General features: G+C 43.2%; 1 protein-coding gene across 1 annotated transcript in view; it reads right to left on the bottom strand.

Moving 5' to 3' along the window:
- synpra (synaptoporin a) overlaps positions 1 to 18133 on the bottom strand; it is a 358266-nt gene that overhangs the window by 36092 nt on the left and 304041 nt on the right. The window contains exon 4 of the mRNA XM_048606732.1: positions 16583 to 16781. Within this exon, the coding sequence (XP_048462689.1) occupies positions 16583 to 16781 (199 nt within the window). The remainder of the gene's footprint in view (positions 1 to 16582; positions 16782 to 18133) is intronic.

The following is an 18133-nucleotide window of genomic DNA, read 5'->3' as shown; positions in this document are numbered from 1 at the left end:
ACTGGAATGCAGGAGGTTGAGGGGCAACCTGATAGAAGTTTATAACATTGTGAATGGCATGAACAGCGGTGAAAGTATAAGGCTTTTTCCCAGGGTGGAGGGGTCAATTGCTAGGGGATGCAGATGCAAGATGCAGGGGAGAGATTTTAAAACAGATGTGAGAGGCAGGTTTTTCACACAAAGGGTGGTTAAATGCCTGGAACACGCTGCCTCAGGCGTTGGTGGAAGCAGACACAAAAGCAGCATTCAAGAATTGCCTGGACAAATACATGAACAGGAAGGGAATACAGGCATAGGGATCCTGTAAGTGAAGACAGTTTTAGTATGGGAGGGCAAAATGTGTCAGCACAGGCTTGGAGGGCCGAAGGGGCTATTCCTGTGCTGTATTGTTCTTTGTTCTTTGCAATGTATGTTCTTTTAAATTCTACAGATATTTTAATGGCCAGTTAATGCTGAGTAATGCTGATGCACTTTCTTAATGTGCTCTGTAAGATTTAATAATGCTACCAAACACATTAACACAGCAGGAGAATACAAAAAAGAACTACGAATTCACTAATTAAGAAGAAATTTTGCAAAAATGTTAATAATTATAGGACAAGAGATGACAGGTGATTGAAATGAGTGCTGCACTCTTTTATATTCTGCAATATTATCTTTTACATAATTACAACACTTACTGTAGTTTAAGGCATCTGATGGGAGAGAGAATACCACTCAGAGTTACTGATGACAGAAAATGTAGGTTTGTTCTGTGCAATTATTTTTAATGTCTGTCATATAATCAAATTATATGTTAATTCTGCACAATTTAGGTGACATTGTTTCAAAGTGCACAGTGCACTACTCTATACAGGGTCTGATGTTAACTTTGAATGTACCATCATAAAATGTTGTGGATGTTGAAGTCCTATCTTTGGCAAAAAGTGGTAATCATGTATCTAGAAAATGATGCTACCATTCCCACAATTGCAGTGACCAACTGTGGCCATATTAAAGCTACCTCCCCAGCCTATCATTGTACAGGTGTAGACAATCCTGAGTTAGCCAACTTAAAAGGCAAATTGAGGTCCTATTCCATACTCAGGGCCATAACTTTAATAGTAGGAGAGTACACTGGCTAGACCATAAGTCATGCATGTTCTACCCAGGACCGTATCAGCTGGCTCTTCAGTAGAAAACAATCCGATAGCTAGCAATATGGATTTTTGAGGAACCAGAAGCAGATATGCTGCTCCATATTCCGCAAAAATACAGTGGGGTTTTGCTGGCTCCTCTCAGTCTGACTTCCCTGCTCCACTGTATCCACAGAGATCCTAACAGCCCAACGTACCCATTGCACAAAATCAGCCATCTTAGAATGCCCACGTGACATTCACAATTTTTTAGACAAGATACAAAAGAAGCTCTGCCTTAAAATATTAGCAGCCTCTTCACCGTTAGAATGGATGACTCGCCAGCTTTCTTTGCTGGTCAGCCCCTCAAAAAGGCAAATTCTACCCAAGTTTTGAAGTAGGAAAGAAAAACAGTCATGGATGACAAAGGTAGTTCATCCATCAAAACTGACCTACTGATCCCTATTACAGAATCACTCATACAAGCTTTTTGCACTTCTCCAGAGTGTAAATGCTTTTCTCATGTCCTGTGAACAGGTTTGTCCGGAGTATTTTAAATATATCTTACTGAAGTGCTTAACAGATGCATGATACTCTTACTACATAATATTTACTGTGTGGTTCATAGTTCCAAGCTTCCTAAACTGAAAATACTGCAATTCAACACCAATGTATAACTGACAAACATCTTTGAATACTGATTTAATGTCATTGAATTCATTTAATCATTTAATTCATTTTATATCACAACATATTTCACAATTTTATTATTACTTTTTGATTGCATTCCTCAATGTAGTGTTTTTCTTTGCAAACTGAAAAACAACAGTCTCATGTATGACAAATGAAAAATAGTTACAATGGTAATGCAGTGGGATATGAACTTAGTATGACTTAAGCTTCAGCAATAACCAATATTTCACCATTACATTAAGGGGTGGGTAGAAATCAGGCATATTAAATTTTGGCACTGGTGGATTTAGCCATTTTAAAGGGATATTAAAGATCTGCAGGTCTGAAGACACAGTGAAGGCAAAAAATTTTGATTTTGGACACTTTTTGTTATATTTTCCATACTTTAGTATTTGAAACTGTAATAATTTGCTTTGAATTGCTTTATGTATATATAAATATATATATACACATGATCTTAGATAGTATGTACTTGTTATGAATTATGTTAACCATTGATCTTTGCACATCAAAATGTTCAATAAATGCAACACAACACCTATTTGCATGTACAGCTGAAGGAGGTGATAATTTAAATAAGAATAATGGTGTAGATTAGAATGGTCTATAAGTTTACTTGCAAAATCATGAAATTATTCAAACAGACATCAACAGTATATTTAATGCATAACCAGTAATGCAAAGAACACAACTTCTGGTAATTTTTTTAGCATACCTCAACTGGGAAGATGTCTCAATGTAACTTAAATGAAGGACCATATAACAACTATTCAACAAGCGATGCCACAAGACCATTAAGCAAATGTTTAAACATTTTTACAAGTATGCTGTTTCCAATTCAATTTGTCATTTCCCAGTTTTCAAAGGCTCTCTGCTGTGACCATAGAAATTTGCAAACGAACAGTAGCAATGTAAATAATAAGCATATGCCTGCAGAGGAGGGCCGGAATGACAGGCAGTACTGGAACTTCGTGCAGTGCTGCTCTCAATCTCTGTCAACACACAAACACAATACATTAACCTTCTATTCATTCTCGTATTCATTGGTTGCAAGCATTTATCGCCTATCTTAATAAGCAAGGGCATGAAGGGATTTGGGGGATAGGCAGTGAGATAGAATGTATGTCATTTATTTATGTAAAATTTATCTCTTGAGAGCTGTATTGAGAACTAGTGGCATATGCATGTTGCTTCATTTTTGTGAACGTTTTTAGAAATTTTTTAGATCAGTCTTTCTGTAATCGTGATTTTAATAGCAGTGTGTATCAAAGAGCAGCAGACTGCATGGACTCCTGTACAGTTCTTTCTAAATTATGAAAGCTTATGACAGAAGAGAACAAACATTAAGCCATTAGCTTTTCTAGAGTCCAGGATGAGCAATTTAAAATTTTTAACTTAAAGGCTCTTGGGTTAAGTTCAAATGTGACGTGATTGGGGTCACTTACAAGTAGAGTATCTCCTAGAAAGGCGATTGTTCAAAACAGTTAAGGAAATAAGTTACCGAAGTTAAAAAGTGTATTTTGTGAAGCTTCTGTACGAGGATTAAGTTGCTTAGAAACCTGCATTGGTTATTGACAGCTGAGAAAGTCAAAATGGCAGTGGAGAGAAGAGTCAAGGATAAAAAAGGCCCCTTAGTTCAGAGGATAGGAATTGAGATGAACCATTAAATCAACCCTACATATTGGACAAGGAAGGAGAATTGCTCTGAATTTTGATAAACTGTGAAATCATAGCATTGTGGTTTAATATTCCAAACTGTTACGACTAGACAGCTTGGTTTGTTTTTATTTTAGTTTTATTTCTTTTGTGTAATTATCTTCTGTTTTATTTTTGAAATAAAATCTACAGCCTTGTGTGCTTATCTTTCAGATTAAGACTGTTGCGCTAAATTAAATTTAAAGATTTAATTGTGGGATCTGATTAGTCCAGCAGTTACATCAGCTGGGATCATAACAGTGGAAATGTGGAAGAATTGGATCAGTCATGATCTTTTTCAATGGCAGGGCAGGTTTGAGGAGCCAAGTGGCCTGCTTCTGCTCCAAACTCATATCCTTGTATATGGTCTTGAGAAGATGGTGATGAGCCACCTTCTTGAGCTGCTGTAGGTACATCCACAGCACCATTAAGGGGAGACCTTGATGGTTTTCAACCAGTATCAGTGAAAACAAGGCGATATAGTTCCAAGTCAGGATAGTGTGTGACTTGGAGGGGAACTTGCATTGATGTGCTTGTGTGTATGTTGTCCTTAATGCTCAAGATGGTGGGAGGTGTGAGCTCAGAATATGTTGTTGTAGGGGCTTTGGGAATTTTTTATAGTGCATCTAGGAGATATTACAGACTAATGTCACTGAGCACCAATGATGAAGGGCTGTTTCAAATTGTGAATGGGGTGCCAACCAAGCAAGCTGTTCTGTCTTGAATGGAGTTGAACTTTTTGAGTGTTGGTGTGATTTGTAAATTGTCAGACTACCTGCGTGATATCTAAATCATAATTTCTTCAACTTAAATGTTGAGAAGATTGCAGTTACTACCTTCAGCTCCCAGCATCAATTCCATCTTCCTCATTCTCAGCCACTACCTCACTTTCAGTGCTCAAATCCATGAGAAGTCATTTAAATGGTTTAGAAGAAGGAACAGAAGATATGTTTGCCAAATTTGCTGATTACACAAATATGGGTAGGAAGGTAAATTGTGAATGAGACATAAGGAAATTATAAAAATATCGATAGGTTAAGTGAGTGGTTAAAGATTTGGCAAATGGAGTATAATTTTGGAAAGTGTAAAATTTGTCAATTTGGCAGGAAACAGTAAAGAAAGAACCAAATTATCTAATTGGTAAGATATTGCAAATGGAGAAGGATCTGGGTATTCTCATGCATGAACCACAAAAGGTTTGCATGTAGGTACAGCAACTAATTTGGAGAGCTAATAGAAAGTTATCATCTATTACAATGGGAATTGAATACAAAATTAGAAAGGTTGTGTTTCCATTGTACAAGTTGCTGGTGAGGCCATATCTGGAGTACAGAATTGGTCAGCTTATTTAAGGAAGGATGTAAATGTACCAGAGGCGGTGGGGAGAAGGTTATTGGCCTAATTTACAAATGGAAGGTTTGTTGTATGAGGAAAGTTTGGACAGGATAGGTTTGCACCTGCTAGAGTTTAAAAGAATAAAAAGTGACTTGATTGAAACATAAGATCATGAGGATTTTTGATAGGGTAGATGTAAAAAAGGTTTCCTTTTTATGAGACAATCTAGGTCATAAGTTACACAACACCAGATTATAGTCCAACAGGTTTATGTGAGATCACAAGCTTTTGGAGTGACTCCTCCTGATGAAGGAGCAGCGCTACGAAAGCTTGTGATTTCAAATAAACCTATTGGACTATGACTTGGTGTGGCTTCTGACTTGTCACCTCCACATCATGAGACTAGAACTAGAACTAGGGTCACTGTTTAAAATTCAGGGGGTACCCACTTAAAACAGAGATTTGTCAAACTCTTCTGTTTCAGAAGGTTATAAGTCTTTCTTTCTGTAAAGATGATGCAAGCAAAGTCCTTGAACTTTTTAAGGCAGAGGTAGATAGATTAGTTTTAAGGAAATGTTATCGGGGTAGGGATAAATATAGAGTTGAGGTTAAAGTTTGAATAACCATAGTTTTATTGAATGGTGGATCATGCTTGAGGAGTTGAATGGCCTCATTCATACTCCTTATTCATATGTTTGCACCAGAAAGATTGACTATGCCTACAACTGTACTATCAGCAGCCTTCATGTCTGTCTTTGTCCAACACCTGCCAGTGAAATCTTCATCTGCCTACTGTCACCTCTAGATTCAAATACTTCAATGCTATCTTAGCAGGCCTTTCATTCTGCACGCTCAGTACTTTCACTGCTTAATATGCTGCTTTCTTTCTGTTTAGGTAATTTCCACTGCAGCCAGACACTGCTACAGTGTGGAGCTGGAGGAACACAGCAGGCCAGGCAGCATCAGAGGGGCAGGAAAGTTGACGTTTCGGGTTGGTCCCTGCTCCTTTGATGCTGCCTGACCTGCTGTGTTCCTCCAGCTCCACACTGTGTTATCTCTGACTCCAGCATCGGCAGTTCTTGCTATCTCTCAGACACTGCTACAATCTTTTTACATCGCATTTACCAGAGCAGGCAACATCTTGTTCCAATGATTTACTATCTGTCAGAACATTCCAAACTGAATTGTTCATACCTTATCCTGAACTAGGTCAACATATTGACTGCTGGTCCTCAAAATTTCATTTACTATAATAATCTTCATGTGTAAATCCCTGCAATGGTTTGTCCTTCCTTATTTATGTAACTTCCTCCACTTCTTTCCATTGTCCCACAAAGTCATGTTAATCAATTATGGTTAGGAAGTCATAGGCCCTTAATATCTATCAATTGCTCTGAAACTTAACTAGTGAATCATCTCAGTTCACCTCAGATCTATATAAGAAAGGGCCTGTCAAAAGCACATGGCCAGTAAGCTGCGCACGGTCAGAAAGGAGAGATCACATCCAAAGTGAGACACAGCCCAAGTGAGTAGAGAGCTTGGAGAATTCAAAGGCAATGTGGAAATTCAGTGCAGAGGGGAAGAGGTGTTTTTTTGATAGCTTTCTTTGGTTGATAATTTGGAAGTTTTTTTTCTAACAGGATAAATTGAAGGCCAGGATCAGAGGCCAGACAGAAGAGTAACATCACAGGTAACCCTAAATTTATTGATTGGTGATAGCTACTAATTTGACGATCTATTACAGGTTACTTTCAGATTGAAGCTAAACAAGGGGAATATTTACGGGCTACAAACTAAAAAAAACAGAATGAAAATTTTAAGAAATCAAATTAAGAGCTAGGTCATCAATGTAGAGATGCCGGGCCAAGGCAATGTGGTGTACTTGCATGTTGTGAAGTTGGCACTGGGCAACAAGATTAAAAGAGGTAAACGCTTGGCTTCCTTTCCCCCCTTGGGGTGGGAGAAAAATACCTTGGCACAGGACTGGGGAAGGTGGGAGCTGTTCTGATATTCCACTTGGATCACGCTGGGACCAGATTCATGGCAAATTGCATAACTAGGGCTGTGGATAGGGTTTTAAACTAAATAGTGGAGGGAGGAGATTCAGTTGCATGGAAAATTATGGAAAAAGCAAAAGGAAGTAGGGCTCAACAGAAGTTATTTAAGTTTCCAGAACAAGTAATATGACAGAGAGTATGGAAACTTCAAGCACAGCAAATAAGAGGACAACTATGAGAAGGGGCACAGTCAACACAAGACTGAAGGTAGGAGATAACAAGGTGTAGAGCTGGATGAACACAGCACGCCAATATCAGAGGAGCAGGAAGGCTGACGTTTTGGGCCTAGACCCTTCTTCAGAAGTGGGGGAGGGGAAGGGGGTTCTGAAATAAATAGGGAGAGAGGGGGAGGCGGATAGAAGATGGATAGAGGAGAAGATAAGTGGAGAGGAGACAGACAGGTCAAAGAGGCGGGGATGGAGCCAGTAAAGGTGAGTGTAGATGGGTAGTTAGGGAGGAGATAGGTCAGTCCAGGGAGGACGGACAGGTCAAGGGGGCGGGATGAGGTTAGTAGGTAGGAGATGGGAGTGCGGCTTGAGGTGGGAGGAGGGGACAGGTGGGAGGAAGGATAGGTTAGGGAGGCGGGTACGAGCTGGGCTGGTTTTGGGATGCGGAAGCGGTAGGGGAGATTTTGAAGCTTGTGAAGTCCACATTGATACCATTGGGCTGCAGGGTTCCCAAGCAGAATATGAGTTGCTGTTCCTGCAACCTTCGGGTGGCATCGTTGTGGCACTGTAGGAGGCCCAGGATGGACATGTCATCTGAGGAATGGGAGGGGGAGTTGAAATGGTTCGCGACGGGAAGGTGCAGTTGTTTAGTGCAAACCAAGCGTAGGTGTTCTGCAAAGCGGTCCCCAAGCCTCCGCTTGGTTTCCCCGATGTAGAGGAGCCCACAACGGGAACAGCGGATGCAGTATACCACATTAGCAGATGTGCAGGTGAACATCTGCTTGATGTGGAAAGTCTTCTTGGGGCCTGGGATTGGGATGACGGGGGAGGTGTAGGGGCAGGTGTAGCACTTCCTGCAGTTGCAGGGAAAAGTGCCGGGTGTGGTGGGGCTGGAGGGGAGTGTGGAGCAGACAAGGGATTCCCTGAGATAGTGGTCCCTCCAGAAAGCAGATAAGGGTGGGGAGGGAAAAATGTCTTTGGTGGTGGGGTCAGATTGCAGATGGCGGAAGTGTTGGAGGATGATGCGTTGGATCTGGAGGTTGGTGGGGTGGTACATGAGGACGAGGGGGATTCTGTTTTGGTTGTTATTGCGGGGAGGGGGTGTGAGGGATGAGTTGCGGGAAATGGGGGAGACACGGTGGAGGGCGTTCTCGACCACTGAGAGGGGGATGTTGCGGTCCTTGAAAAACGAGGACATCTAAGATGTACGGGAGTGGAATGCCTCATCCTGGGAGCAGATGCGGCGGAGACGAAGGAATTGGGAATAGGGGATGGCATTTTTGCAGGAAGGTGGGTGGGAGGAGGTGTATTCTAGGTAGCTGTGGGAGTCGGTGGGCTTGAAATGGATATTCAAGTGGGAGGAATTGAAAGAAAAGTTGTTGAGGGTGAAGACAAGTGCGGCTAAGTGGATGAGGGTGTCAGTGGAGGGGGACTGGTCGGGCCTGTGGGACAGGAAGAAGCGGAGGGCCTTTAGGCCATCTGTATGGGGAATGCAGGTGTATAAGGACTGGATGTCCATGGTAAAGATGAGGTGTTGGGGACTGGGGAATTGGAAGTTCTGGAGGGGGTGGAGGGCGTGGGTGGTGTCACGGATGTAGGTAGGGAGTTCCTGGACCAGGGGGGAGAAAATGGAGTCAAGACAGATGGAGATAAGTTTGGTGGGGCAGGAGCAGGCGGAGACAATGGGTCGACCAGGGCAGTCAGGTTTGTTTCCTGGACCTCTCTGTTTCCATCTCTGGCAACCGTCTAGAAACCGATATCCATTTCAAGCCCACCGACTCCCACAGCTACCTAGAATACACCTCCTCCCACCCACCTTCCTGCAAAAATGCCATCCCCTATTCCCAATTCCTTCGTCTCCGCCGCATCTGCTCCCAGGATGAGGCATTCCACTCCCGTACATCTTAGATGTCCTCGTTTTTCAAGGACCGCAACATCCCCCTCTCAGTGGTCGAGAACGCCCTCCACCGTGTATTCCCCATTTCCCGCAACTCATCCCTCACACCCCCTCCCTGCAATAACAACCAAAACAGAATCCCCCTCGTCCTCATGTACCACCCCACCAACCTCCGGATCCAACGCATCATCCTCCGACACTTCCGCCATCTGCAATCCGACCCCACCACCAAAGACATTTTTCCCTCCCCACCCTTATCTGCTTTCCGGAGGGACCACTCTCTCCGGGACTCCCTTGTCTGCTCCACACTCCGCTCCAGCCCCACCACACCCGGCACTTTTCCCTGCAACCGCAGGAAGTGCTACACCTGCCCCTACACCTCCCCCCTCATCCCCATCCCAGGCCCCAAGAAGACTTTCCACATCAAGCAGATGTTCACCTGCACATCTGCCAATGTGGTATACTGCATCCGCTGTTCCCGTTGTGGCCTCCTCTACATCAGGGAAACCAAGCGGAGGCTTGGGGACCGCTTTGCAGGACACCTACGCTCAGTTCGCACTAAACAACTGCACCTTCCCGTCGCAAACCATTTCAACTCCCCCTCCCATTCCTCAGACGACATGTCTATCCTGGGCCTCCTGCAGTGCCACAACGATGTCACCCGAAGGTTGCAGGAACAGCACCTCATATTCCACTTGGGAACCCTGCAGCCAATGGTATCAATGTGGACTTCACAAGCTTCAAAATCTCCCTTCCCCCCACCGCATCCCAAAACCAGCCCAGCTCGTCCCCACCTCCCTAACCTGTCCTTCCTCCCACCTGTCCCCTCCTCCCACCTCAAGCCGCACTCCCATCTCCTACCTACTAACCTCATCCCACCCCCTTGACCTGTCCGTCCTCCCTGGACTGACCTATCTCCTCCCTAACTCCCCACCTGCACTCACCTTTACTGGCTCCATCCCCGCCTCTTTAACCTGTCTGTCTCCTCTCCACCTATCTTCTCCTCTATCCATCTTCTATCCGCCTCCCCCTCTCTCCCTATTTATTTCAGAACCCCCTTCCCCTTCCCCATTTCTGAAGAAGGGTCTAGGCCCAAAATGTCAGCCTTCCTGCTTCTCTGATGCTGCTTGGCCTGCTGTGTTCATCCAACTCTACACCTTGTTATCTCAGATTCTCCAGCATCTGCAGTTCCTACTATGACAGGACTGAAGGTGTTGTACTTAAATGCACACAATATACAAAATGAGATAAATGAGCTCGTAGCTCAGATTGAAATTGGCAGGTATGATGTTGTGGGCATCACAGAGATATGGCTGCAAGTGGATCAGGACTGGGAACTAAATATCCAAGGATGCACATCCTGTTGAAAGGACAGGCAGATGGGCAGAGGGAGTAGGGTTGCCTTGTCAGTAAGAAATGAAATCAAATTGATAGCAAGAAGTGATATGGAGTCAGAAGGTGTAGAACCAGTGTGGGTAGAGTTGAGGAACCACAAAGGAAAAAAAAGAGTCTAATGGTAATTGTGTACAGGCCTCCTAAAAGTAGATAGGTTGTGGGAATAAAATAAATCATTTTATTTTAAAAAAATTAAGGCATGTTAAGAAAGGCACTATAACCATGGGGGCCGTCAATATGCAGGTGGACTGGGAAAAACAAGTTGGTGTCAGATCTCAAGAAAAGGAATTCATAGAATATCTATGAGATAATTTTTTTGGAGCAGTTTATGGTACAGCCCGCTAGAAAATAGACAATTCTGTATTCGGTGCTGTGTTATAAGGCAGACTTGATTCGGGAGCTTAAGATGAAAGAACCCCCAGGGGGCAGTGACCATAATATGATAGAATTTACACTGTAGTTTGAGTGGAAGAAGATTAAATCTGATGTAATGGTAATATAATTGAGTAAAGGTAGCTACCAGTCATGAGGAAAAAAAAATAGCAGGAAGACGGTAGAGTAACAATGGCAGACTTTTCTGAGGGTAGTTTGGGAGTTGCAGCAGAAATTCATCCCGAGGAAGAAGAAACATACTAAGGGAGCCATGAGGCAACCACGGCACAAAAGAAATTAAGGACAGTGGAATAGCAAAAGAAAAAGCATACAACGTGGTGAAGATTAGTGGGAAGCCAGAGGATCGGGAAGTGTCTAAAAACCAGCGTAAGTGGGGAGACGTTGAAATGAGAATAAGTTAGCTAGTAATACAAAAAACAATTGCAAGAGTTTTTTTTACATATCTAAAAGTTAAGAGTGAGGGAAGAGTGGACATTGGAAAATGAGGCTGCAGAAGTAGTAATAGAGAACAAAGAAATGGTGAAGGAACTAAATAGGTATTTGCATCTGTTTTCACAGTGAAAGACACCAGCAACATGCCAGAAATTCAAGAGACTCTGCGGGCTAAGTAAATGTAGTGGCCATCACTAAGAAGAAGGTGCTACGGAGGCTGAACGGTCTGAAGGTGGATAAACCACCAGGACCAGATCAGCTACACCCCAGTGCACTGAACGAGGTAGCTGAGGAGGTTGTACAGGCATTGGTGGTGATCTTTCAGGAATCAGGGAGGGTCCCAGACAACTGCAAACTGGTTGATGCAACACCTCTTGAAGAAGGGAGGGAGGCAGAAGACAGGAAACTATAGGCTGGTTATCCTGACCTCAGTCATTGGTATGATTTTAGAGTTTATTATTAAGGATGATATTGCAAAACACTTGGAAGTACAGAGTAAAATAGGAATGAGTCAGCATGGCTTCATCAAGAGGAGGTCATGCCTGACAAATCTGTCAGAATTATTTCAGGAGGTAATGAGTAAGTTAGACAAAGGAGAGCCATGGTCATGATCTATTTGTATTTCAAGAAAAGACCTTTGACAGGATGCTGCATAGGAGGCTGTTAGATAAGATGAGGCCATTGTATTTGGCAAGGTAATGGCAAGGATAAAGGATTGGCTGACTGACAGAGGACATAGAGTGGGAATAAAAGGGTCTTTTTGAGGATGGCAGCCAGTGACTAATGGAGTTCCAGTGGGGTCAGTGTTGGTACCACAATTATTCAAGTTATACATTAACAGTTGGATGAAGGAACTGAGGGCATTATTGCTAAGTTTGCAGATAGTGTAAACAAAGTTAAGTGGAGGGACAAGTAGTGTTGAGGATGTGGGGAGGCTGCAGAAGGACTTGGACAGGCTAGGAGAGTAGGCAAGGAAGTGGCAGATTGAATACAATGTGGGCAAGTGTCAGGTTATGCAGGAAGAATAGAGGCATAGACTATTTTCTAAATGGGGAAAGGCTTTGGAAATCTGAAACGCAAAGGAACTTTGGAGTCCTAATTCAGCATTCTGTTAAGGTTAACATGCAAGTTCAGTTGGCAGGTAGGAAGGCAAATGCAACGTTAGTATTCATTTCAAGAGGGCTAGAGTACAAGAGTAGAGGCTGAGGCTGTATCAGGTTTTGGTCAGACTGCACATGTAATATTTTGAGCAGTTTTGGCCCCCTATCTAAGGAAGGATGTACTGTCATTGGAGGGGAACCAGAGGGTTTTACAAGAATGATCCTGGGGATGAAGAGCTTGAGGACTCTGGGTCTGTACTCGATAGACTTTAGAAGGATGAGAGGGGATCTGGCTGAAACTTACAGAATACTGAGAAGCCTGGATAGAGTGGAGATGAAGTTTCCATTAGGAGGAGAGAATAGGACCCGAGGGTACAACGTCCAAGTGAAGGGACGACCCTTTAGAACTGAGGAATTTCTTCTGCTAGAGGGTGGTTAATCTGTGTAACTCACTGCCACAGAAGGTGATAGAGGCCAAGTCATTGAGTGTATTTAAGACAAAGATAGATAGGTTCTTGATTAGTAAGAAGGTCAAGGGTTAACGGGGAAAGGCAGGAGAATGGGGTTGAAAAATGTATTAGCCATGATCAAATGGTGGAGCAGACTTGATGGGCCGAATATTTTAATTCTTCTCCGATATCTTATGGTTTTATAGTCTTTAATAATGCAACAGAAACCCAACTTAAATGTACTCGCAAGCCTTACAATCTGATTTTGATTAATGATCTGGCCACCAAAAACTGTTCCTCAGGAGGATCAGGCAAGCTATGTGTACACACTGAATAAGATCAATCAATCCTAGCCCGGATTTTCGCTACCGAGGCACATAGCCTGAGTTTGGAAATTCCCTGACTCATCAGGCCCATCTCAGAAGAAAGGCACCCCAAATGCCACACCTTTGAGTTATGGCATTATTAGGTAGAACCGGGTCCCATTGTCTCTTAAAAACAAAAGGTCATGGGGATGCCCAAATGTCATGGCCTGTTGGCTAAAAGATGCAACTCGGTTCACTTGGACTTTGTCCTAGTTATAGTGTGACATTTTAAGTACTCCATTACTCTTCCACTCCCACCTCCATGCCAACTCTATCATTTTATAATCTGACCATTTATTTAGTATACACAAGGTACAGAACGAATGAGTCACACAAGAACATTGGCATCTGTGGAGCAGCTTAGAAAAAAGCTCCAAACAATCACAACTCTTTTGAGAAGGAAGACTGCTCTTCCTACAACGCTGTAAAAATGTCAATCTGACAGACCATTATAGTTTCAACAACAAACACTTTATGTCTATTAACCTTGCATAAATAAACATTGAGACATTGATAAAAGTGATTACAGAAGAACCACATATTATTATCACTTAAAGATGGTCATACAGCAAGGTCAACAGTTCTCTCCAGCTGTCAAGACAGAACCCTTCAATGATAACTCTTTGAGACAGTAAGGATTGCAGATGCTGAAAGCCAGATTCAATACATGTGAAGCTGGAAAAGCACAACAGGACAGGAGCATCCAAGGAGCAGGAAAGTCAACGTATCAGGCCAAAACCCTTCATCAGGACTGAGGAGGGGGAGGAGAGCTCAGAAGTAAACCGAGGGAGGGGCGGTGGGGCCTGGGGAAGGGTAGGTGGGATGGTGATAGGTGGATGCAGCTATGGGGTTATTGTGATTGGCCAGCGGGAGGGGTGGAGTGGGTATGTGAGTAGGAAGATGGATAGGTTCGGTCAGGTCAGGGAAGTGAGGAAGAGGGGAGAGCTGGACAAGAGATAAGGCTGTGGGTGGAGGGATTTTGAGCTGGTGGAGTCAATGACCCTACCTCTGATCACCAAGCCATCATCTCCCAGACCATCAACAACCTCACCACTTTGAAAGATCTCCCATCCACAACCTGATAATTCCCCAACCCTGCACCACCCGTTTCTATCTCCTTTCCAAAATCCATAAACCTGACTGCCCCAACTGACCCACTGTCTCTGCCTGCTCCTGCCCCACTGAGCTCATCTCCTCCTACCTCAACTCCGTTCTTTCCCCTTTGGTCCAGAAACTCCCTACCTACATTAGTGTCACAATCCACGCCCTTCAACTTTTCCAAAACTTTCAATTCCCCAGCCCCCAACACCTCATCTTCACTGTGGACATACAGTTCCTTTACACCTGCATCTCCCACATGGAGGGCCTAAAAGCCTTCTGCTTCTTCCTCTCCCATAGGATTAACCAGTCCCCCTCCAGTGACACACTCATTCGCTTGGCAGAACTGGTCCTCACCCTCAATAATTTTTCCTTTGATTCCTCCCAATTCCTACAAACCAAAGGTCATAGCATCTGCATTGGCCCAAGCTATGCCTGCCCCTTTGTAGGATTTGTGGAACATTCCCTCTTCCACAACTACTCCAGCACCATGCCCCACATCTTTCTCCGCTATATTGATGACTGTGTCGGGACTGCCTCGTACTCCCGCAAGGAGCTCGAGGAGTTCATCAACTTCGCCAACAGCTTCCATCCTGCCCTCAAATTTACCTGGACCATTTCTGACACCTCTCTCCCCTTCCTGGACCTCTCCATCTCCATCTTTGGAAACTGACTCACCACTGACATCCATTTCAAAACCCGCTGACTCCCACAACTATCTCGACTACCGCTCCTTTCACCCACCTGCAAAAGTACCATCCCAAACTCTCAATTCCTCTGCCTCTGCTGCATCTGCACCCAGTATGAGGTGATTTACTCCAGGACATCTCAGATATCCTCCTACCTTAAGGACCATAGTTTCCCCCCCTCTGTAATTAAGGATGCTCTCAACTGCATCTCCTCCATTTCCTGCACTTCCACCCTCAAACCCCCTCTCCTCAACAACAATAAGGATAGAGTCCCCTTAGTCTTTACTTACCACCACTCCAACCTCCCAATCCAATGCATCATCCTCCAACATTTCCACCACCTACAATCAGACCCACCACTAAAAAGTTATTTCCTTCCCCACCGCTGTCCACTTTCCTCAGGGACTGTTCATTCCATGACTCCCTCATCAGCTCTACACACCCCATCAACTTCTCCATCACCTTTCCCTGCAACTGCAAGAGGTACAACACCTGCCCCCACACCTCCCCTCTCATCTCCATCTAAGGACCCAAACAATTCTTCCAGATCGGGCAGAAATTCACCTACACTTCATCCAATCTGATCTACTGTATCCATTGCTCCCGATGTGCTCTCCTCTATATTGAAGAGACAAAACGCAGACTGGGGGACCGGTTCAGAGAGCATCTGCACTCTGCACGGACCAACCAACCCGACCTTCAGGTTGCCATCCATTTTAATTTCCCCTCCCACTCCCCTGGTGACATGTCCACCCTTGGCCTCCTCCACTGTCAGAGTGAGACCAAATGTAAACTGGAGGAACAACACCTGATATTTTGCATTGGGAGGTGACAGCCCAATGGCCTCAATATTGACTTCACCAGCTTCAAAATCCCTCCACCCTTAGCCTTATCCCATCTCCAGCCCTCCCCCTCCTCCTCGCCTCCCTGACCTGACCTGACCTGTCCATCTCCCCACTCACCTATTCACTCCTCCCCTCCCACTGACCAACCACAATAACCCCTACCTGCATCCACCTATCACCATCCCATCTACCCTTCCTCCGGACCCACTGACTCCCTCTATTTATTTCTGGCCTGCCCTCCCCAGTTCTGATGAAGGGTTTCGGCCAGAAACGTTGACTTTCCTGCTCCTCGGATGCTGTCTGACCTGCTGTGCTTTTCCAGATTCACATCTAAAGATAATTCTTTTATGGCCCTAGACCCTCAGCAGTGTGTAATGAAGATTATCCCCGGTCCTAATCCAACAGTAATATGGGGCATTTGGAATGTAGGCTGGAATCCTGGAATAAGGTTAGCAACCCACTTACCACTCCATGAAAATCTCAGCATACATTTCCATCTCCCACTGTCAAGTTTTTCAGTGCAAACAGGGTTGTAAGAAAATGAAAATAGTTCCAAACCTCATGGAATGATTCATTGTATGAAATAGAGAACATAAGCAAACTACAATATGTTAATATTTGGATCCCTAGTACGTTATATCACATTTCAAATATTTCAAATATATTCTGAAAGAGCTATGTACTTCACCCCTCATCTGTAGAAACTACAGTTTATAGATGACTAATTTCACCTAATTATTTTGATTATTAAACAATCTGTGATTTCTAAAATATTGAAATAGAAGGAATAGCTCAACTTACCACAATGCTAGAAGAAAGAGACAGTTTATGACATCAAAGATGTATATGCTACTTACAATCAGAGGGCCTCGGTTGTTTTCACGATATTTGTTTTGAAAGAAGATATAAACTACTGTAGCTGCCAGTGAATACAGGAATGCGAAGACTGCGATGGTGACGAAGAACTCTGCAGATGATGAGTAGTCGCCTATCAGAAACAGCCTCTCCTGCTTTTTTCCTTCACATGTGGGTGCATCAAAATACACTTGGTGTAACCTAGAAGTACACAGAACAATGGACCAGCATTAGATGTGACATCATTGCCTTTTGAATCGTTTCCTGAAGATATGTTTTAATTACCCATGAAGTAAGCTAGTTACAACTTTTTTTGCAATAGATACAACTAAATCAGGGCATTATATTAATTGGAATACTTAGCTCTCCACTATCCCATTCTGTGAGATAGGCGTGGAGAAGGGTTTTTGGCTAATAGGTGTGTTTTACAGAAAACATGACAGCAAAGTCTTTTTTAAAAGGAGCCTTGACGAACTACAACAAACAAACTCTTGTGTGACCGAAACTGCTTCAGCATCTCCTGACAAAAGTGCAGTTCTTACTCCAGCAAAATGCAGTCAACTAAGGACATTTCCATTTAAATAATGTGTAAAATAAATTCCAGGCATTTAGAGTAATGTGATCTGCAGATGTGATTAACTGGAGATATCCCAAACATCTTGTGTTCTGCCTGAGAATAATGGTGTAAGAATATCAGCCTCTTTGTTTCTCAGGCACCTTTGTTCCGAAAGTACTCAATGTGGATTATGTTTGACTAACAAATTATACTTTTAAGATTGCTTCTAAATTTTAGGAGAATGAATAACATGCCAAATAAGTCATATTGTTGCCTCTTATAGGGAGGATAAAGTTAGGGTTTGGATGACCCTGGTATTGTAAAGTTTTGAGACTAGTTCAGAAATTGCTCTATAAATGATAAGTCATTGTGATTCCTCCTGGTACAGAATAGAACTGCCCCTGTAAGGATCCTGAGTAAAGAAGGGAAGTGATCATGAGTGGCCTTACGAAAGGGACAAGCAATAATGCAATCAACCTGTAGCTATGTGAGGTTTAGTTTAGGCAGAAAGTTGGTTCATCCCTGGTATGGAATTCTGTCTTCGTTGAAGATTCATTGTTATTTTTAAAATTAAATTTCATATACTTTACACTCTGTGGAATTTTATTGGTGTTCTCAGTAGAATAGTTATTACCATTAGCTAAATTTTAGATTAGGGAGTTCAGGTTTGAGGAGTGACTGAACACTACTAGGTTATGCACAAAGTTCTGACCTGACATAGGGATGAAGTCAAATGACTTGACAATTACAGTAGATCACAAAGTATAAGTTAACTTGGCATACAAGATCACTCCATTTTTCTGGACTGAAAAAAACACCTTTTTGTATTTACTTGATATATAGGTCTATCTCGCTGTGTAATGCTCTACTCACATTAGTTGTCAACCTCAATATTCCACTCACAAGTGTATATTTTTATTTCCCTCATAACTGGGTTCAAGAAACTGTGCAGGAACTAAGAGCTGTATTGCAAAGGTGCATGGAAATTTGAGACATG

The sequence above is a fragment of the Rhincodon typus genome, chromosome 16 (assembly GCF_021869965.1).
Source record: "Rhincodon typus isolate 14 chromosome 16, sRhiTyp1.1, whole genome shotgun sequence".
NCBI classification, from domain to species: Eukaryota; Metazoa; Chordata; class Chondrichthyes; order Orectolobiformes; family Rhincodontidae; genus Rhincodon; species Rhincodon typus.
This window is presented reverse-complemented; position numbering and strand designations above follow the sequence as displayed.